A 22784-nucleotide genomic window follows, 5' to 3' on the forward strand; every position below is an offset into this window, starting at 1 on the left:
TTGCTGCTGTTTGCTGAAAACTCCGTGTGGTGATGAGGCCAGCCTGCCCTACATGGGCTGCCTGTGGCACCCACTGGAGCGAGTCAGGAGAAGGGAAACGGAGCTGGTGAAGGGTCCGGAGCACATGTCCTATGAAGAGTGGCTGAGGGAACTGAGGGTGTTTAACCTGGAGGAGGCTCAGGGGTGACTTTATCACTTTCTACACCTTCCTGAGAGGTGGTCGTAGCCAGCTAGGGGTTGGTCTCTTCTTCTGGGTAACCAGGGACAGGAAAAGAGGACATAGTCTCAAGCTGCACCATGGGAGATTTAGGGTGGACATCAGGAAGAATTTCTACACCAGGGTAGAAACTGGAAAAGGTGATTTGACGTTGGAATGGGCTGCCCAGGGAGGTGGTGAGAGGAAAGAGGTGTTTGAGGAAAGACTGGCTGTGGCACTGAGTGCCGTGGTCTAGTTGACGGGGTGGTGCTGGGTCATAGGTTGGACTCGATGATCTCAGAGGTATTTTCCAACCCATTCGATTCTGTGAATCTGTGAACTTATGAGATGCTCTGCCACTGGTGATCCCCGTAGACGATTGGCACTGTCGTACCAAAACACGAACCCAAACCTGGGAAGGGCCCGCGGTACGCGCCCGCAGCCACCCGGGCAGGGCGGGGGCAGGCCCCGCCCTCCCTCATGGACTACACCTCCCATGATGCCGGGCGGCGACTGCGCTGCGCGCGGGGGCTGCCGGGGGCCGTGCCGTGCGCGGGGGCCGGCGCCGATGGCGGCAGGCGCAGGGGGCGGCTGAGGGAGCCGCGGGGCCCGTCGCGTCCGTCCGCCGCCGCCTCTGCCGGGCCCGTCCCGCCCCGCCCCCCGCCGCCATGGAGGCGCTCATCCCTGTTATTAACAAGCTGCAGGACGTCTTCAACACGGTGGGGGCCGACATCATCCAGCTGCCGCAGATCGTGGTGGTGGGCACGCAGGTGAGCCGGGCCGGGGCGGGGCGGGGCGGGCACGTTCGCCGCGCCGAGGGCGAAATCGGGGCGTCCATCGCGCCCCCGCCGCTGCAGCCCCGCGGCTGCCCCCGCCAAGGGCACGGGGAGACGCGACAGGAGAGGGCGGGCGGGACGCCCTCGGTGGCCGCGTCCCCCCTCCCCCCCTGCGCTCCCTCCCCGGGCTCCGCTGCCTCCCCGTCGCTCTCACGGTGCGGTGAAGCAGCGCCTCTTGCACCACTCGCCCGCCTCTGGGCGCTTCTCGACCGAGGAGCTCCGGAGGGGCTGCGGGGAGGGCCGGGCACCCTTCTCCCGTGGCTCCGGCCCCCGCAGCGGGGGTATGGGTGGCCGCCCCGGCGCGTCAGCGGGACCGCCATCGCCGCCCGGGCCGGGGCTTCCCTTCCCCGGCAGCCGCCGGGAAGCCAGGGCTGAATAAAAGGGATGTGGTAGCGGAACGGCATCTTGCAGGCGTGGATCGCTTCCCTTTGCTCTCGGTTCTCCTGCCGTTGGGACCTCTTTGTCTTAGCCCGTGATGGGGACGGAAGGTGAGAGGCGAGGCCGGCCGCTGTCGGGTGCAACAGTTGCAACGTGTGTGTCTCAGCCCGGTGGTGCTCCTGCTGGGCTTGGAGATAGCTCAGACCCTTTCGTATCTCTTCAAATGGCATGCTGTTCTCCAGCAGAACTTTTGGCAGCTGAATATCCCTGACCAGAACTGCATGAGGCATAAGGGAATAGGAAATGAAACGTTAAACAGAACTAAAACTTGAAGGTAATGGATCTCTCGTTCCTGTGACATTAACAGTATCTATTGAGTGTGCTGTGCTACTAGACAATAGCTTGCCTACCAGAGACTTTAATGCCAACTGCTCTGCAGTCAGGGGTTTCATTATATGGTCTAAAACGTGAGTTGTATGTTTTAAAGCTTACATGTTGCTGAAGCATGGAATAGCTTTGCTCAAAGCCATCTGCAGTGTCAAACTGGTTGTGAGGCAACCAGCAGTCATTCTGTTTTCCCAGTATACATCGGGTAGGTTCACTGACTTTATTTCAGCCGCTTAATAGACTAGATCTAAAATACTTGGATTGGGTGGGAGGGACTCTGCACTGGTAAGCTGTGTTAGATACTGGCTGATGTTGTGGCTAATAGGAGTCAATTGCTTTATGAAGACATTTAATCTTAATTACATTAAAATTTATACAAGCAAGCTGTATTTTTTTTTTAATTTGTTTCTGTGTTTCAGTTTAGATCTGCAATAGAAAGTGCAGTGCAGAGATGTGGCATTTTCTGCGTAAGATTAAGAAAGTATTTTTTGAAGTTTCACTTTATGAAATGCATTGAAGTGGCATTTTTTAAAAATACTTTGAAGCAACTTGTTCCTAGTTTCTTTTTCCTAAGTGTAAATACTTTTATAAATAAATACTGAGAGCTAAGACAGTATTGACATGCATTTGACTTCAGTGGTCTACCTGTCAGTATCCATGTCAGTTTAGTGCTGTTTTCAGTATATTCATAACCCTCCTTGAGTTAGTATGAAATTTCCTATCGTGCCAAAATCAACTCTTTTGTAGACTCCAGAAAAATTCATACCAAAATCTCTAGCAAGCTGTATCTTGGGGTGTTTTTTTGTGTTTAGTCAGGGTTGTTGGGAGAAATAAGTCTTTACCCACATGGTAATTCCACAGATGGTTATTTTATACAATTAGTTTTAATTTAAATAAAGTTTTATTCATTTATTCATTTGAAGTTAGTTTATTGCAGGCCAGACTTCTGGAGATATCTCAAATATGGCCCTAGAGCTGATAGTTTTGTTGCTGGAAGCTTGGTGCCTTGGTTTTTTAAAATGTGCCTTGAGACAGTCTTGTTTCTTGAGATATTTTTGGTTAAGTGCTACACGGCCTCGGCCTTTAGTTTTGTTCACAGAGCTGATTTGTTTGTAGCCTACTGGCATATGCTGTCTTTACTTTTTCTTCTTTGAATAATATTCCCAATAAGCAGTTCTAAATTTTGCACCTCCATTTTTCTTTGTAGGAAAGAAATGCTGCCAGTTCCTATAACTCTGTTAATTGAGCTGTGCTTTTTTCCTTCCAATTTGCCAGTTGCTTTTCTTAAATGACCTTTTTATATATTCAGCAAGGAGAAGAAAAATTCTTTTTTGAGTAGTGCTTGCTGTTTATTTTTCTCACCTGTCTCCTCTCTCTCTTCTTTACTCCTGTATTATTTTGTGCTTGTGTCTTTCTCCAGTTCTCATTTCTTTTTACTTCTGTGCATCAAGTTAATTCTTTCTTTTCTAGAATATGTAGAACTAGAAACAGCTTATAAGCCTTAATTTAGCTTTGAGTGTTTTCTGTTTCCCATGTTCTCTTTGCCCCTCTTCTGTTTTGGGATTAATTTTCTACTGCTCTTGTGTTCTAAGCAATTGTAATGTTTTAATTTTTCTTTTCTCTAGATACTTTTTGGTACTAACTACAAAATATTTCTCAGTAAATTTTACGCATTCAAATAACCTCTTGCACTTCTAGTTGTTTTCCCATGACTCGGCCATATGAGAATTCCTCTCATTCTTCACCTAAATATTGTGTAAGTTTTTTACGTCTCCTAATGCAGGATCTGTTAGGAAAATTCAGGACTCTGCTGGTGATGGAACTCAGAGGACACCTTCCGAGTGCCAATTTTTCCTCACCGTTTCAGGGTTTTTCTGCCATTCCCAGAGAGGTGTTCTGTTTTTTCCCCAATTCAGTATTTCAGTTCTATTTTTAGAGCTGTATTACTGAAGTGCAAAGAACCCCCATCCATGCTGGGAATATTATATAAACAATATTTGCTCAACAATGCTGTAACACTCAGTGTTCTGATGTGTTTTATACAAGTGCTTTGTGATCTGTATTTGTAAGGGATAACAAGGTGGTATCGAAGTGCCTCAACCAAACACATTAAAACTATAATAAAAGGAGGCAAGAGGAAGAAAAGCAATTTGGGTAGTTATCACCTTTTGTATTTTAAGGGTACATATCACAAAAATTAAATGTCTACGCTACAAAAGTGGCCATGAGATTTAGAAAAAATTAAAAAAAACCCAACCAGACAACAAAATATCTGCCTAGAGGTATGTAAGAATGAATTGTCTGGCTTTTTTCGGGGGAGGTCATTAATTCTTGGAATATCTTCTGGGTTTTTAGGAGTCATCAACCTAGTTATATCCTAGTTATATGTAGCAAAATTCTTCCAATACTGACATTTTAAAAACACTCTCTGGGCTTTATTTGCATGTGGTAGTTAATTGAGTTAGTTGAGATGTTGTGGGAAAATGGATCTAACAACTAATGAAATTCACAGTGAGATTTTTAAGCGAACCTTCAGGTGTGCATTTATAGAGTACTTTTGCTTAATATTCAGTTAATACAGTTTCAGGACTTTAAATAGGGAGGTGTAGTTGACAATATTTAACATAGTCTGTTCTGTTGGATGATTCACTGGGATTGGCTCACAGTTGAATGTTACATTTATTTCTTTTTTTTTTTTCCTGTTTGGAATAAGTATCATGTTTGGTATTTCAAGACCAAAGCACTTTTTGTTGCCAGGGAGGAAGGTTTCTCGATCTGAGATAGCAAATACACTTGAATAAGTGTATATTCTATTAAGCTAAACAGTGAGGATGATAATTTGTCTGTTAAGAAGTTCACAGCAATGAGAAGCTACTGTAACAGTCCTGGCTGGGATAAGGAGAAGAATCCAGTGGATGCAAAGCATCTGATTTGAGACTGGCCTCTTGGTCTTCAGTTTCAGGCACTGTACGGAGCTTCCTTGACCTTTCCCTGTCAGGCAAACAGAAATTTAAGCTACTTCAGCTGGTTCGATGTAGCCTACATTATGTTGGCAAAAGAACAGTTTTAGGTGAAATAGATTTCAGGAGACCAGGAAAACCCCAGGCTATGTTCAGCTTGGGAATTTCTTTCCTTTTTTTTTTTTTTTTTTTTTTCCCCACTGGGATTTCAAGCAGATGCAAAAAGACATTTCTACCTACATTTGTAAAAGGGCATGTAACTAGAGCATAACGTCAGCACTGGCTGGGGAGAGCTTGTTTTTCTCCCAAATGTTTTGCAAACTTCTGGGTTTGGTTTTAGTTTTTTATTTTTTTCTGTTTGCTTTGATATCTGACATTTACTGGATCTGGTTTTGGGTGTAACTGTTTTCCTTTTTGCCATCCTTTGCTCGTGTCAAATCATGCCCTGACAGTTCTGGTGTGTGTTTCAGGCAAGCAGCAAAGTGAGGCTGACATTAATTAGCTGTTTACATTTACCAGACATAATATAAGTTTTGCTGGTAATATTATACAGTGCAAATAACATTTAGTGTTGTGCTGTTTCTTTTCTGTGAGGGGCTCTTTGTAGTTCTGAATAGCTGCACCATCTAGGTCCTGAAGGCTTCTATGATTGGAAGGATGGCATTTTCACTGGGTCTAAGTGCAGACTTCGTATGAATTAAAAGAAAATAATAAGTCTAGCAACTCTGATCCTGCATTTTGGCTCTACAGATTTTTCATGTGAAAGCAATAATAAATGTAGTTTAAATGAAGATACTAATTTTATTGTTTGCAAATGCACAGTTATTTTGGAAGGGTAGGAAGAGTGCACAGAATACACAGTTGTTGAAAGATATGAATGAAGTTGTTTGTGATTTTATTTTTTTTTCTTTTTTGTTAATTTCCCCCTCTCCTCAGGTTGGTTTTTTTTTGTTGTTGTTGTTTTTTGCTTGGTTTTGTTTGTTTGTTTTGTTGGGGTTTTTTTGTGTTTGTTTTTCCCTACTTATTGCCAGGGTCAAGTTCATCTTCTGATTGGTAATTATCTTTTGTAGAAAACCTGTAGTTAATTAAAACAGATGGATCTTGTATGTTGTCCAGCAGGGACAGTGCAAAAGAAACAATGTTTTCAGGAAAAGAAGTGGCAAGAGTATTAAAGCAGACAGCCCAGGGAAATGTTTCTCAGAATCTGGAGAGAAAATGGCAGTGAAATTCTTGAAAAATCCCCAGATCTCTGTTGTTGAGAACTTCTTAAATTGGAAGATACAAATTGGCTTTATTTTGACTCACTTTACTGTAAGTCATGAATTTAGTAGAATAAGGTCAGTTTATCTGGCTCTGATATGTGAATCTTCAAATACTCACTTGGCACGAGTTAGATACGGTGTAAATACAGGATTTCTGAAGAATTTTGACTGAACTGTGCCAGTCCTACCATTCCTTACTATTAGTACATAAGCTGTTTTATGTGGAGGTAGTTCCTGTGACTTCAGTTTCTTCCTGAGTGATTCAGGAAGGTTCTCTATTCAACTAAATGGGGAATGGCCTGAAGGAACAATATCTTGTTATTCAGACAAGGTCTTTCACAGTGAAATGTATTTTGCAACAATGAGCAGTGCATTGTGCTGGTTTTACTGCTTTCTCAATTTGGGATCACCCTGTTAATTCTTCTGCATCTTTTAGAAGTGTAATTTTGTTTCAAACGATGTGTTAAAATAATTCATTGTGCCCTGCTTACAGCTTTAACGTTCTCTTCTGATAAGTAAATAAACTTTTAATTTTGTTAGCTGTTTAGAACCAGCCTAGCTTGGGGTGTTCCTAGTTTGAATAGGAAAATTTTGTCATAATAGCTGTTCCAAGCAAAGCAGTTCCCTTGTGGAACTGATCTGGAAATGCATTGTATGCTGACCTTTTATTTCAGAGTAATTCATGTTTGCAAATAAGAAAAGAAAAAAAAATATTGTTGCTTTTTAGTTCTAGCATGTTGAACTCTTCCAGGGTAGCTACTGCAAGTAACTTCTTTTCAAAGCACCTATCTGGGTAATATTCCTGTGGATGAGATCCTAGCAAGAATGCATTAGCTTCTATTTCCCAATAAAGGAATGAAAATTTAGTGAATTGTTTATGTATATACAGCTAAGGGCATGATTTAGCCAGGAGGACTTTTATAGTTCCTGTATGACAGAAACTGCAGAATTGCCGCCATTCCACCTTGGGTGTCAAAGCAGATGCATTGCTTTTCTTAATAGAATTCTTCAGTAATTATTAGGTCTCACTGAGAAGTCTCTCCTGCTTCTCAGCTCCTTACTGTCATTTGCAAATACTTGTCATGATTGTGCCACTGAAAAGTCATAGAGAATACTGATATCACTGCCCCTTTATTTTCTTGTCCTGTCCTGTAGCAAATCTGTGTTGTGCTGCATGAGTTCTTCCCCTTTGTTTACTATTTGATTAGATAATACGAAAATTATCAGTTTATCCTAGCAAAAGTAATGAGCTAAGTTTTAGACCCCTTTCAACTAATTTTCTTTTTGTAAGTTTTCCAGTACTTTAGTGGACATGTTTCCTTACAAAGGTTTTTTTCCACAGATGCATTGTGCATTGGTTCCACAAAGAAAGGCAGGAGATTCTTGTGAGATGACTTAAAAATCTGTTGTAGCTGATACAAGTCCATTATAATTTTAATAATATTTAATAATATTTGAAATAGCCAACAATCAACTGTTCACTCTGTCAACCACTCACTCTGAGCAAATGACTATAAGAAATCTCGTGGTTCTCATGCATTGGTGAGACTCCAGGTGAGTCTTGTGTTTATTGCCTTCTTGCTGTATGGACTTTGTAAGAATAAAGAGTAGACTTTGCTTATTTACTGATCAAATTGGTGAGACCCAGTGAGTTACAGGTTACCCTTTAAGGACAACCTCACTGAAGCACAAAACAGCGGTCCATAAACTTGCTTGGGAAAATGAACAGAGGTGTAAGGAGAGCAGTGTGGGGTAAACTCATGACTGAGCTTCAACACAGAAGACTCATGCAGGAGGTAGAAGTGAGGACAAGCTCGCCCAAGGGTATAAAAATACTGCTGCATATGTGGAGATGTAGTAAGAAAGCCAACGTGACTGGAAAGGGACATCAAAGGCAACAGGAACTTCCAGCACTGTATCAGCTATATCTTTTAACTGTATCATTTAAAAAAGAAAAGAGAAACAAGGGAAATACAGACTCGCTGTTGACTGTGACAGGAGATTTAGTGACAGCAAATAGGGACAAGGCTGAGGTACTTGATCCTTTCTTTGCCCTGGTCTTCACCATCAGGGTCTTCTAGGCCTTTTTACCTATAGGTGGGGTTCAAAGTGGAGGGTAACCATCAACAGTGCAAGAAGATTGGGCCAAGGTTCTCTTCTCAATATGGAGAAAACATCTTTGCATGCTATGGGGTATAAGGTATAAGTCTCTTAAAATAGGAATGTTAATAGAGTAAGGAAGCCAGTGAAGTAAATGTTTGAGATGAATGGGAATGGCTGCTGATAGTGTTACTTGAAAATTTTCAATAGAGTCTCTTCCTTTTGGCTTATCAGCAACCCTGAAGTGTTTCTGGAAGTGACATCTCTTGCTGTTAATGAAGCTGGATAATTACGAAGTCATACACTGCTGTCTGCTGCTTCTGAATTCCTGAAAAATGTGGTCAGTAAAACAGCAGATTGCAACCTACATTTTCTTGTAAGAATTAGTGTAATGGATGGGAGCAAATGGCTTTTGGTACTTAAATGCACAGAATTGAAATATACAGGGACAAGTAAAGAAGAAATGAAGGATGGGGAGGCAAAAGCCAGTTCATGACAACTGTTAAAAGTAGAGATGCTGGCATTTTGGACTGGATCACAGTTCTTACAGTTTGCAGCTTCTAAATTTGTGAGAGTAAGTGCACAGTTGTGTCCCAGTGATTCTGCCCTTCATCTTTAATTGCTCTAAATTAACCTGAAGATGATGTTGACGAAAATTAACATACAGGTGTTAAGGAGGCAGTGAGAAAGCTGATAAGATTTCAACACACTCTGACAGTATATATGATGTAAATAAAGTACTTAAGTCCTGTGTGCAATCATCTCATCTTATCTTAGCATTTCTGGGGAAAATGGTTTTATCATCCATCAAACTTAGGTGCTTATCTGTGAGACTGATGCTGTTTAACACAGCAGAGTGTTAAGCACTTAGCAGTGGAGGTTTGACACAAGGGTTAAAGAAGTGACACAGATGTTCCTGTATTTGCCCATTTATTTTCTGAGCAATCTGTATAAAGTTCCTCCATTTATCACAGCTGATAGATATTTCAAATTAGGATCAGATATTAAGGTCGAGAGGAAAAATCTGACTGATCTGCTGTGAAAGGTTAGAGTTTGTTAATGCTTTTCCGGACCCATCATGAAGTGAATCTATGGATTTCTGTCCACACTTAAAATCGTGATGACCATTGCAATGAGATGCCAAAACAAATGCGATGCTTCTGCAGACTCATCACCAAAAATTCTGTGGTACCCTTGGTCATCAGTATTAGTCTCTGTCTTCACCTGTTATATGAGGGACTGGCTGAACTGATTTTGTATAGTTAGGAGACCCACATCCCTCACTTCCTCCTGCTGGCAGAAAAAGATCAACTTCATGTTTGCTGCTTTCCTGACCATGCCCCCAGACAATTCTTGGTAATGGAAGTCGACGGAACCCAGATTAAGGAGTGTGTCATCAGATAATGTATCGTATTCCAACAACAAATTGCTTTAGTTGGGAACGTAATGCAATTTAAAATAAATTTCCTGATGTGTGGAGTACTGTAATGTCTCATTTAGTGTATGACTTCGCATTTGCAAAGGATCCAGATCGTTCCTTCTCCGTCCAGAGATAACTGTGGGAGTGGTGTAAGACACGGTATTTTAGTTCTATACATGGTTTGGTGTGTGCCCATTTTAGCTTCCTGCGTTCCTGCTCCTTTGGAAAGACCAATGAGCAGTGCAGCAACTTCTCCCATGGATTTTGGTTTCATGTCTTGATGAGGTTCTTGATAAGGAGCTATTTATTATGGGATTTATTATCCCTTGTGTGCTTGGATTATATGTTCAGGAGAAGCCACTTCCTCTAAGTCTCACCTCCAGCCCTTTGAGACTGAGTGATAATTTATCCATGTGTAAGAAATCTTGCTGAAGAGATCGCAGAATCACTGAGGTTGGTAGAGACCTTCAAGATCCTGTAGTCCAACCATCAACCCAGCAGCACCGTAATCACCCCTAGACCATATCCCCAAGTGGCACATCCATTTTGATGTTCAAAATGTTTTTAATAAATGAAACTGGTGGGTTTTGGGTTTGGTTTTTTTTCAGTGCAGTGGATGAGCCTTTATAATCTCTCATCTTTTTGAGCTGGCATTGCACTTCTTTAAAACAAGTTAAGAAGTGGTTTGTTATTTGTCATCACTGTGAAGTTTGTTTTTCTCATGGTCTGTAATACCTGTAATTCTTCAGAAATGTGCCAGACAGGAGCTGTCTCATGGAGGTTTCCAGAGCTAATCCATGCTTTGGTCAGGTTGTTCTTAAGTTACTTTTTGGTAAGACTTCAGTGCCCAATGGTCTGTTAAAAGCTCCTTTCAGGGAAAGTATCTAAAGTTAGTTCGGAGAAGGTCAGTTGAAGAAGAAAATTATTAATTACTTTCTAGGGGAGGCTTCTAAAGGAAAAAAAAAAATCTTGGGTGGCTGTATTTCTTTTTCATCTGACCCTGGTCCTTCTAGATCAGTGAGCTCACTGCTGTCAAATTTGGAAAACTGGAAAATATACATAATCCACATTGATTTCTTGTTCACCTGTTGAGACGAATGATATTTTTGATAAAATAGCTGTTTTTTCTGTTCCATAAAGCATATACAATAAGGTGATAGAATGAAAGAAGGCTTTAATTTGTTCAGATTTTCTATGGGTTTGGTCTTGCATTTTAGTATTTATTTTGTGCTTCTGCATACAATTCCTATTTCAATAGGTTCTAAGGCTCTCATATACGTTTTACTGCGTTATCAGAAATGTCCTGTCTGATAGTGATATATTACTTGGTCTCTGATCTAATTTTAATTTTTAGGAAATGTCACTAAATGTGCAAGATTTAAAGATATTCATCACTGCTTTTCTCTTATATTACGAGTTTATATACTCATTACTTGAAGTCTCAAGTCTGTTATTTCAGAACTGCTAGGCTGAGTGGAGGTTGTATGGCAGGAATGCACATTCCAGCTGCCAGAAGCATCTGTTCCTTTGTGGGGTGGTTTTTTTTCAGTTTTTGTGTTTTGTTTGGTTGTTGTTTTTGTTTGTTTGTTTGGGTTGTTTTTTGTTTGTTTGTTTTTGGTTTTTTAAACAAGAATTGCTTGGTAGTAGCATTAATATAGAAACATTTCATAGCTGGTGACAGTGACTGTCAGAGCAGGTTGTTTTTTGACTTTCCACCTGCAGAAAACTGGAAGAGTTTAATACAGTCCTATTAAAAGAACAGAATGTCCTCAATCAGACTTTCAGAGTATTATGTTGACATTGCTGGTCTCTTGTTTATTGTTAGTTTTAATATGGTATTGGTCTTGAATCATTTTTAAACCCCATATATTCACAGCTGCTTGTGGGACCAATTCTGCATTTTATACAGCAGTGCTACAGGAGAACACTTTAAATGTAGACAGTTAAAGCCTATTTTACTTTTCGTTGTAATATAGACAGATATTTGCAGTCAATTAAGTTGTAAATACTTAAATATATACACAGACAGAGTATGGGAGGGCACAAAACAACGTTTGTTTCTGTGTTTAGAGTATAAAACAATGTCTGCACTTATGAAGCTGATACAAAACAAAAACCCAAACGCACAATCAAACCTCAAACTGAAAGGAATATGAGACTGTAACAGCTTAATATACTCAAGTATACATATTTAATATCTGTTTGTGTACTTCTGCTGTTGGTATTAACAGGGTCAGCCCATGATAATTTCACAAATACTAACAGGGAGTTAAATTCTTTAGTTTATTGAGTAAAGTGTTACTGAAAGATGTTAGAAAGTTGCATAATACATTTTGCCTTCTTTATAATGCTCAGAAGGAAATTCTGTCTTGTATCTGGAGAGTTCAATATTTGTGGTAGAAAATGCTAAATAAGATACCAATTTTTCTGAAAAAAACTGTTAAGTATTTAGTTTAGCCTTAAGAGACAGAAAATATATCTATCTACATGTTTTTTAGGTGTCCCATGGTTTTTAAATATCCCGAGTGGGTTTAGGCAGTTACTGGTTTGTAGTAGACTTGTATCCTTCGGTAACTGTTTGCAAGTTAGATGAAAGCAAACTAAAACTAAAATATCACAGCATTTTTATGTTTAAGAATGTAATGTAGCTGTATTCCAATTTTCAGAGCAGTGGAAAGAGTTCTGTGTTGGAAAGTCTTGTGGGAAGGGATCTGCTCCCACGAGGTACTGGAGTTGTCACCCGGAGACCCCTCATCCTGCAGCTGGTGCACGTTTCCCCAGAGGATGGTCGGAAAGGAGCTGGAGATGAAAATGGTAAGTGTGATCCAACAGTCTGCTTTGCCTTGTTGGAAAGAGACTTAAAAATCTTTCTTGTTCCTTTAACTGAAAAATCAGTTGTTGTCTTAAAACTCAAGTGTATTTTTTTTTAAAAATTGCTTGGAAGAAAACACGGCTGTTGCCACATCTGTTTTGTCCATGTAGCAAATGTCATGAAGTCAAAATTTTTAGGACATTCAAAATATCCTTAGTGTTTTAAGCTTTCCTGTTCTTAAGAAATGCTTTTGAGGAAAATAGGCCAAAGAAAGCATTTTGGTTATTAAGATAACTGTGTAGAGTGTAGAGAACATGATTTTGTGTGTGTGTGTTTTTCTTCCCCTCCTCTTTTGTTGTATAAATCAAGTGTTTCATTCAGAGGATGAGTGACGTTTTAGAAGGAGGTTAGGAATGAGGTAATTTCTGAATGGAGCAGAAGGAGAAATGAAAACAAACTTGTAGTAGATGCAAACAGGATTTAATGGGCATGTCCTATAGCTTACAGATGGCACTTTACTGGGCTGCACTGGGAGTCCAAGCACATCAAGGACAGCACTTTAAATATTCTGAGGCTGTCCAGTTTGAAGTTTGTCATCTGTAATGTTTCTGTATTATTCTTCATCAGATCAAGAACATGATCTCAGTTATTCCTTGGGACTTCTAATGTTCATTCTATACCAACTAATGCTCTTGAGCAGCAGGGGTATATTTTTCTGAATTTATTTCTAGTGACAATAAGCCAAGATACCAGAAATTCTTTACAGTATTTCTTTTCCTGCAGTATTTTTAGCCTCTGGTTTCTGAAGAGCTAACACTGGGCAGGTTTAAAGGTTTAAGCTCCAGTCTTCATTATTGTCACAAGCAGAGAACACAATTAGGGTTGATAATAATTAAGAACTTTTAGTGTGCAATCCACGTGAGAGATTGTAGGACAGCTGAGGTTGGAAATTATCTCAGAAGGTCTCTAGTCCAATCTCTTCCACAAAAAAGGGCCAACTGAGCTCAACACCAGTTTGCTTGGGTCTTTATCCAGTTGGGTCTTGGAAACCTACAAGGATGGAGAATTCAGAGTCTCAGGGCAGTCTTTTAAAAATGGCAGATTTGCTCGCTCTAAATGTAGTTTGACACTGCTTGTGTTGTGCAGCGTATAGTATCTAGTACTTTTCAGAACGCTTTGGTTCTGAGTTGCAGGGTAAAATACTGCTTTGTTCTGTTCTACAACTTTACAGGTATAAAAGGTGTTTTTGTAATTAAAGTATTCTGAGTCAAGGCAGAGCCTTTCTGTTGTAGGTTGCATTTGATCTAAGGATTCGACTTTTAAATTTAAAATAGGATAATGATATTACTGCATAAGGATGTTGGGCTAAATTATTATTTAAGAGGCCCATTTAGATTTTTTTTTTTGAAAAAAATCAATATGCAAGATGTACTTGTTATAATCTCATCTTGTTCCTGTGAGAGAGATGTGGGCTTGTTTAGTAAGAACAGAGAAACCTTTATGACTTACCAGTTGAGTTTGAAATGCCTCTTCTCTCCAAAACTCAGGCAAATCATGGTCTAAATGGTTTTGTCACTGATCTAGTTTAGTGTCCAGATTGTCCTGTCAGATCTGAGAAGATGGGATCAAGTAGCTTGGAAAGAAAAAAGAACGACAACCTCTTACCCTGGCTGTGCTGCCTGACATTGTAATAAGTCACTATGCCATTAGAGGTCATAATTTTCTTTGTATGAGGTGAATGTGGAGATAAGGTTGAATATGTGTTTGGGATTTCCCAGAGAGAAATAGTCTTGCAGAAAAGGATTTTGTCAAGATGAGGGGTTTCTTCTTTACATATTGATTATTGGACAAGAGAGTATCAGTCTTGGCATGCTACTTTCTGAATGCTGGCGCTGAACTCTCTGTATGTACAGATACTCCTATACAGCTGTCTCTGTTTGGGACTTCTGCTTTGTGGTTGTCACCTTTATCCATCCTAGTGCTTGCTCTGTATGTCTACTAGTATTGTATATTAACACAGCCATTTAGAAATAGGTACTAGTCTGTGATTCTTACAAGTTTAAATTTTACCATTGTTGGAGTGTTTGCATCTTCCCTGCTTTTAACACAAAGCATTTCTGACTGCTGTGCTATTTGTTTAAGCATGGACAATTGCCTTGTCTTTATGGCTACAAAGGAAAATTTGTGTCTCTCCAATGGCTTAATTTTGGCATCTGATGCATGTGAGCTGTCAACGACTATCAGTTCATATCAATTCAGGGGTTTTGTTGGGTTGGTGTGGAAGTTTTTTGGTTTTGCTTTTGGATTTTTTAAAATTTATTTATTTGATTCTTGGGAGCACATTGGAAAGATTGTTGAGAAAAATTGCAGCCAGACATTTGGACTACCTTTAATTTTCTAATATACAGCACTAAAGATCATCCTTGCGTTTTCCCCAAAGTCAGGGATGAGCTATGTGAGACCTTTGTACTGTGGTCGCTACAATAAATCAAGACTGTCAGAAAATAACAGAGATAATTTTTCAATTAAATACGAAGTTCTTTGTTTTCATAACATGATATTTCAGAGTGATATATATTCTAGAGAGATGTGTGTGATCTGGCCTGAAGGAAATGTTCTCATTGTGCTTTTGCTGTTTATTGTTGGGCTCCAGTGATTCAGCACATATGGTATGTTTTTGGTGATACCACACTGGGGTGTTCTCTGATCCAATTGCAAGACAAACAGGACTTAACCAGAGAACTGGGCCTGGTCTTGTGAATTAATAAATTGGTCTTGTAGCAAAATCTATTCTGGTAGTTTACCCATTGGTTCAGAAATAGAAAAGAAGAGGGAACATATCAATGGTCAATCGGTAAATGTTTATAGGTTTGGGGGTTTTTTTTGTAGTAAGATAGGAAACTGAACATTGTTCACATTCTGAACAGATAGAGTTGATATAGAACACATGATTAATTAATACAGATCTGTTGCTTGATAAAACAGCACTGTTTCATCAGCTTTTTTGCTCTGTATTTCAAAGAGGAATCTCTTACCCCCAGCTCCAGAACAGTGTGACCTGCTTCGTTGTACTTGGCTTTGCAGAAGCACGGGAGAAAAAGGTTGCAATCCAGTTCGCGTCAGGGATGGAAAAAATGGTTCAACACGCAGAAGGGATTGGAAGATACGTGCATGCTTTTTTCACAAGTTGGCTTTTTATTTTTTGTTTAGATGAAGAGAGCTAGGAAAGGATGAGGTGATGGGGTGGGGGGAGAAGTCACCTTCTGGATCCAGCAGCTGTGAAGATACAGAAAATCAGAAAGCTAGGAATTTAGTAACTGGGAAGTTCTCATTGCCACGCTGCAAGAAATCTTCTATGGTGGTGGCTTTTTGTGACCCTGAATAGTTTTTCTGTGTTCCCATTGTGTATGAATAACATTTCTACTGCTTTAGAAAGGGAGAAGAGATAAATGAATAACTAAAGTTGCTAAACTTTGTACTGTATTTGAGCTTCTTAAAGGAGTATTGTAGTGTAGGATGTAACAAGTACAATTTGGTGGATGGCAGTCCTGAGAAAAATACTGTAATATGTCTAGTTGTCATGTATATTAGTTTTAAGTTTTCAGGTCTTACTCCAAGATGTGAAAAGCCAGAAAAATAAAGACGCTTGCTTTATTTGGGAGACATGGTGGTTTGTTTGTTGTTGTTGTTTTGTTTTCTTTTTTGTTGTTTTTATGTTGCTTGTTTTGTTTGTTTTTCGTTTTTGAAAGGCAGGATCTGTTTGTTCTTGACAGCCGCTGTCTTAATAATTTCTTAACATCTCTAATACTCATTTCTTTAATGACCAAGATGCACACTTTTACCTAATGTTGACTTTTGAATGTAATCAGATGATTAATTCACCTCAAGGTTTTGCCTGAAAAGCTTCCAGAAAGTAACATAACTAGGAGAAAACTGATTTACCAGTTAAACTAGTGATAAAAAAAATGTTCTGCATGTAAACCAGAACACTGAGTTGTTGAATGTAGGCTAATTAAAATATTTTCTCCTTGCCTTGAGCATCCTTTCATTTAGAGCATGCAAATTCTTTGTGTAAAATTAGATCAATTGGGAATTTTTTCCGTAGGTGTTAGCAAGTTAAAATGCAATGTCTCTGACTTGAGTGCATCTTGGACCGTTTTTTTCCATCCCTGACGCCAACTGGATTGCCAGGTTTTTCTCCTGTGCTTCTGCAAAGCCAAGTACAACAGAGATATTCAATATACTGCACTCTCCTGTTCTGTCCTTTCGAAGATATTTTAAGAAGTTAATAGATTATACTGAAAAAACTCATTTATTTATATGTAGAATCAAGCCTAGTACCTAGCTGCAAATTCCTATGCTCCTACAAAGCCAATAATTTGAGACTAAAACAGTGTGTCTGAGAAGGACATCATCTCCTGAGGAGGGACAGAACAGGAGAGTGCTTGGTCCATGTCTCCCTAATGTAGCAGTGGCAGTATATTGCTGTATAATTTTCTTCCTGGCTTTATGCCTCTCTTTACTCTCTTGGATTTAATTTTGAAGAGGAGATGAGCAATGCAATCCTGAAGACACTGTAGTTTTTTTCTATATGTGCATGTTGCTTTATTTCCTCTGAAGGGGAAATAAGCTAAGCCTGTACAATAACCTGTAATGAAGGAATCCTTTAATTTTGCACTTCCTTTGGAGACTGAGATGTAATTTTGCCTCTTTACCAACCAAGACAAACAAAAGCTTCCTCCTAACGATGGTTTCTTACAGCTCATGTGCCTGTGGAACAGTAAGGATAAAAGTTTAGGGTATAAAAGTCTGTCCTTAATGGATGCAATCTATCAAAATCAGCGTATTTCCATTGATAATACACATGCCTTTGACTTACTCATCTGAGCAAGACATTAAAATAACTCTCCAGATGTTCTGAACTTTCCAGACAGATTAGGTGATTGTTGCTGTGCTGTTTGCATTTTGTACCAACCAGGCACTAACCAAAAATATCTTAACCAGTTTGTTTTGATTCTTGCACTTTTGTGCAGTTGTACAGACATGACATAAAAATAGAGTTGTAAATTCATCAACAACTCTTCAATGATTTTTTTTTTTGTAATGAGATTTCCATAAATACTTTGAGAAAATTTAAGGTTGAAAAGGGTGATATCTATGTTGTCTCTTCTTAAATCTGTCTCAGAACTGATGTAATTGTTTAATGGAGTCTTAGAAATATTGATGCAAAACCTCAGATTTCTTTCCCGTACAGTAATCTTACTTCCAGGACATTACAAATATTTTCTTACTCTTTTTGGTTCTTGTCATGAGTAAGTGTTGAGAAGCATTTCACCAAAGAAGTTCAGCTTTGTGGAGCCCTAATGGTGCTGTTTTCTGTGCTGAGATAGAAAAAACGTCGTGAGCTGTTGGAATTAGGTGAATGGCAGCAATACTCGTCATCCAGTAAACTAGTTGTACAGAGTATCTGATATGCTTCATTTATCTGTGTTTATTTAAAATCTTATTTGTGTGCATAGTGTTAATATGTTACATGCTCTCATCAGTACTAGAATAGCATTTTCATCTGTCTGCATGCATTTGTGATCTTTGTAATAGAATCTGGTACTGAAAGTTAATAAAATGCTATATTAAATATGATGTTAAAAATGTTAAATACCATTCAATGCTGTTTCTCTTTAACTGCAGACCCTGCTACATGGAAAAATCCAAGACACCTTTCTAAAGGTTGCCTTTATCCACTTGCTTTTTCTCCCTTCACATAAAATGCATGTTTATATACACTAACCACATACATTTCATGCCACGTTATTGTTGATTACACTTTTCCTTTTACACTTCAGCTCTTGTGTTGTTTGATTATTTTGCTGAGTCTTGTTATCTGGTTGATTTTTAGTTTTCTGATTTTGTTGCATTAGTATGAGATGATTTTTACTTTTCTTCTGTGCCGTTGTTGCTTCATAGAGCTTCCTGCCCTTTGGATTCCCAAATCCTTTAAAAAAAACTTTGTTGATCAGTATCTTGAATTTCAACTTAAGTGAAAAGAATGTTTTGAAAGATGACTTGATTGTAGGTAATTTGTATGTTTGCCAAATAGCCAGATTTCTGGTGGACTATTCTTCTAGAGCAGACTGCTGTGTCAGGGAGCAGAGAGGAAACGACCACAAACTAAAAATTGGAAGTAGAATTTACCACTAGTAGTTGGAAACCTAATTGTGAAAGTGTGAATATCTCAAACTGTGACTCAAATCTGCTGCCTGTGCTACGAAGCAGGAATTGACAAAACCTCCTTTGCTGTTTCTCGGTCTGCTCTTGCACAGCCCCCAAGTAATTCTGGACTTAAGTGGTGACTGACAAGAGTGAAGATGTTTGGTCCTTGACAGATTTGGGAAGAGACATGTTCTCTTACGGCTTCTTTGTTATGCAGAATTCTTATGTATTTTCTGTTTGCTTGGTTTTGGTCCTACAGGTTTTTCTAACGTTTTCTTTCAGCTGAAATTTGATCTCACTTGCATGGTAAAAGAAAAGAAGCTACAAGCCATCTTTTTTCTTTTTTTTATTTTTTTTCCCCCAGGTGTTTTAAGCTGTTGCTAATATTTCTTTTGTTTTCTGTTGCAAGCTGATATTTACTGAACTAGACCATTTCTGAAAGATTGCAGGACAGCTGATTGTCTCAGTCACAGTTAGGAAAGTGGACCTTGTGTAAGAGAGACAAACACAGTAACAAGATGCAAATGTCTCAACAAGCAGAATCATAAATGTATTTTTACTGAGCTATTTAACATCTAACTGTAGAAAGCTAACTCATTTTTCTTTTACTGCTTGAAAAAAATAAAATCACATTGTAGCTTTCAACAATCAGGCTCTTGGAAAAATTGAAACATCTACTTCTTCTTCCTCATGTATCAATTCTTTGTTTTCAGAGGTAGATGCTGCAGAATGGGGTAAATTTCTTCATACCAAAAATAAGGTATGTTTACTCTGTTTAGCACTGTCATAAATATGTATATATACATAAGTCTATTATCTGTTTCCTTGACTTTCCTGAAAAGGAGATAATTCTGCCTGTTATACTATATGGTAGAATATTGAGGATATGCTTAATCATAAGTCATTTCAGTCCACTGAAGAGCTGGCAACTTCAGAGATCTATTAGAAAGCTATGAAAAAGAAGGAATGTGCATCAGGGTCGAGGAGCAGAAACTGTGATGACCGAAGACTTAAATAAAAGAGTCGAAGCTTAATTCTTTGCTTGAAGAAAGTCATATTTTTGTTGGCAGATGAATTTCATAAGTATTTATTACTTAAAACAGTCCTAGAAGTGGAAGGAAAGCTAGAGAGAATTGCAGAGGGAACCTGTGCAAGGGTAGCTCTGTGCTAACTTATTTTGGATTGGTGGAAGGAGAATAGTTTTGACAAGAGCGGAAAAATGTGAAAATGAAACTCTGCCCTTATTCTTCATTCTCTTCAAGATGAGAACAGGTTCAGGCTACATGTTGTTTTAACTTAAAAGGATTGCAGCTAGTTTCTAAATGGAATTAAGTGTTTGCATTCTCTTTAGGTGAACATCAGTTAATAATGTGGCTGACATTGATGCATAATAAGTGGTAACAACTTCCATCTCACAGTATCGGTCAACAGATTAAATACTAAGATTCCAGTTTCTGCAGTTTTTAGCATCCTGTTAGCATCAGCTTAAGGGCTAACTGTAATTCTAATTTTTTCTCATATTCTGTATACTTAGGAGAGTTATTCACTGTCTCTTGGAGAAGAGAGCATTGTTTTGCATTTAGGTAACTCGATGCTGTCTTTCATTTTTAAACATTTTGTTACTTCCTTCAGATTTATACAGATTTTGATGAAATTCGTCAGGAAATAGAAAATGAAACGGAGAGGATTTCGGGAAATAATAAGGTAAATGTACTGTCCATCTTTGTCTTTCCATGGATTCTCTTGCTGCTAGAAGTGAAAAGCATTTTACCTGTTCTAATGAAGAGCACAGCAATGCTGCTTGCTGTCTTGACATTTTTTCACTGTGTCCATGAGATAAATGACTTCAGATAAAAGACAGACAATTGTTGATTTACTTCAAACTTGTGTAATAATAGTTAAAAAAATGAACTTTTAGTTGAACTTGCTTTCATTTTTCCACATATATGGCTTAATGTGTAATTATAAAATTGAGTATTCTATTCTTGCATATCTATATAATCACTCACATATAAAAGCTTTTTTGCATTTTATGATGGAGAAAACAGGGCTGCTGCCAATTACAAAGAAATTAGTTGACAGGTGTGTCTGGCTTCTTTTCCTTACCTTGTAGGTGTATGATGAAAGAAAGTTTTTCTAGTATGTAACTACCTACAGCTTTCGGTTTTCTCAATGATACATTTAAATAACCCAGTACACTAATTATTTTTTTTTAATTAATATATTCCTAGGGGATCAGTCCTGAACCTATTCATCTTAAGATTTTTTCAGCTAACGTTGTGAATCTGACTCTTGTGGATTTACCTGGAATGACAAAGGTAAGATGCGGAATCCTTCTTTTCTGGCTCTCTGTGAATGGTATTTTTTAACAAGGTGTGCATGTTCACTCTTTAGCATTATCCTGTATTGTTAGATAGACAGTTTTCCTCAAGTTTAAATAGTGTTAAATAAATTTGGCATGTCACTGTCCTCTGGTGTAAGATTTGGGTTTCGGATGCTCTGTGCTGATGTAAGAGGTAGAGTTGCTTAAGGTCTTCCTATATACAACCCACTGGAAGCGTTATGTGGGCTGCACATTCCTTTTCACAGAAGTAGCACTCCAAGTACCATAGCTGTTCCTGCAGGGAGATGAGCATTTGGCAAGTTTAAAAATGTTTCCCACATTGCTTCTCCAGAAGTTGTTATGTGTGTTTTGTGTAAGAAGTTGTATAAAGTGAGGATACATTAGAGGAAATGTTGAGGTTCTGTTTGTTCAGGTTTCATATGGAATAATTTTCTGTGACACGAAGATTACAAGATGACTTCTTTCCCTGCCTGTGCACACTCTGCCAGTTGTGCCGGTGGTTCTTGGACACCAAGTGTCACACAGGCATGAATACACAATTTTGAACAGTTCTGTTTTGCTTTTGTCTAGGTGCCTGTTGGTGATCAGCCTAAGGACATTGAACTTCAAATAAGAGAGCTAATCCTTCAGTTCATCAGCAACCCGAACTCGATTATTCTGGCAGTCACAGCCGCTAATACAGACATGGCCACCTCAGAAGCACTTAAAATAGCACGTGAAGTGGATCCAGATGGTAAGCAGCAAAACTGGATGCTGTAACTCAACTTATACTCTAAATTAGATCCTAAAATAAAACTGACATTGTTTGGGCAAAATGTAGTAAGAAAAGCAAATGTCACCACGTTTCCTAGAAAATATGATTTTTATATTTTCTTAAAGACTGCTTGCTGCAGTCTCTGCAACTCAGGAAATGCTGGGTTGAATTAATATCTGACAGATTTCTGGCTTATGAACATGTGGTCAAAACAGTTACTTCTGTTTTCACACCAGCAAATGGTTTTACAGAATATTGGGGGTTTTAGTAGTTTGCAGAGGTCTGTTAAAGCAACTTTGAGTTTTATTGTCCAGTGTTATTTATTTTAGTGGAGAAAATATGCCATCCTGTTCTGCAGGTAGTAATTGACTTTCTAGCTGTTAGTTTAGGGACTTTAGTAAGATTAAAATTAATATACACTGTTAGTATCCATTTTGATGCCCTGCATATATGTGGCAGAAATGACTGATTTAATTTAATCTAAAAAGAGGATTATAATTTTATATTTACCCAATTACTTTGGAACAGATCTAAAGCTACTGAATGCCTGCTTCTTGCTTTTGGAAAGTGCTGTCAGCACCACTGACTAACAAATGGCACTGTGTGATTTGAAAGAATATGGAATAGTCCACTTGGAAAATAGATATACAGAAATTAGGCTAAAGTTTAGTGTTATGCTTTACCCTCAAATTTTTCTCCCTATAAAGTGTAACATTTCTTGTTTGTTTTCAAATTTGAAATCTGCTTTGGCTTGTCTGCTCCATAACCTCTTCTGACAGTCTGCTTAGTCAAATTGTCCTGGTTCAAGGTAGCAGACCCCTTTTAATTTACCCCTGTAAAGATGAATAACTGTGTCTTCTGGATCACTTCCCAGAATTCTGAAACTTAAAGGTCTGGAGAGGCAGATCATGTTGCAGGTTCAGTAGGAGGAGTGGTATGTAAGAAGAACTTGAATTACTAAAGTAGGTACACTCACATGAGAGTTTCAAGACCAAAGAACTTACTGATTTTGCTGAGATGCTGTGTTGTTTGTTTTTTTTTTTTTTTAAGACTCAAAAAGTGTATTATGTTTTTAAAGAAAAAGTTCTAGGCAGTTTTTTTTCAGACTCTAGAGCTCAGGAAATA

The 22784-nt window shown here is 38.7% G+C and overlaps 1 protein-coding gene across 7 annotated transcripts in view; it reads left to right on the forward strand.

The window, feature by feature from the left end:
* Positions 1–738: 738 nt before the first annotated feature.
* DNM1L (dynamin 1 like) overlaps positions 739–22784 on the forward strand; it is a 37530-nt gene continuing 15484 nt past the window's right edge. For 4 of the 7 annotated variants that reach the window (XM_027894228.1, XM_027894227.1, XM_027894232.1 and 1 more), the window contains exons 1-7: positions 739–966; positions 12206–12353; positions 18040–18078; positions 19275–19321; positions 20194–20265; positions 20793–20879; positions 21476–21638. In XM_027894228.1, coding sequence (XP_027750029.1) covers positions 865–966; positions 12206–12353; positions 18040–18078; positions 19275–19321; positions 20194–20265; positions 20793–20879; positions 21476–21638 — 658 coding nt within the window. In that variant the 5' untranslated portion in view covers positions 739–864. The remainder of the gene's footprint in view (positions 967–12205; positions 12354–18039; positions 18079–19274; positions 19322–20193; positions 20266–20792; positions 20880–21475; positions 21639–22784) is intronic. The other 3 variants (XM_027894230.1, XM_027894229.1, XM_027894233.1) reach the window with 1 other exon arrangement.

The sequence above is a fragment of the Empidonax traillii genome, unplaced genomic scaffold (assembly GCF_003031625.1).
Source record: "Empidonax traillii isolate 1590-97213 ecotype Southwest subspecies unplaced genomic scaffold, ASM303162v1 scaffold421:size509273, whole genome shotgun sequence".
NCBI classification, from domain to species: Eukaryota; Metazoa; Chordata; class Aves; order Passeriformes; family Tyrannidae; genus Empidonax; species Empidonax traillii.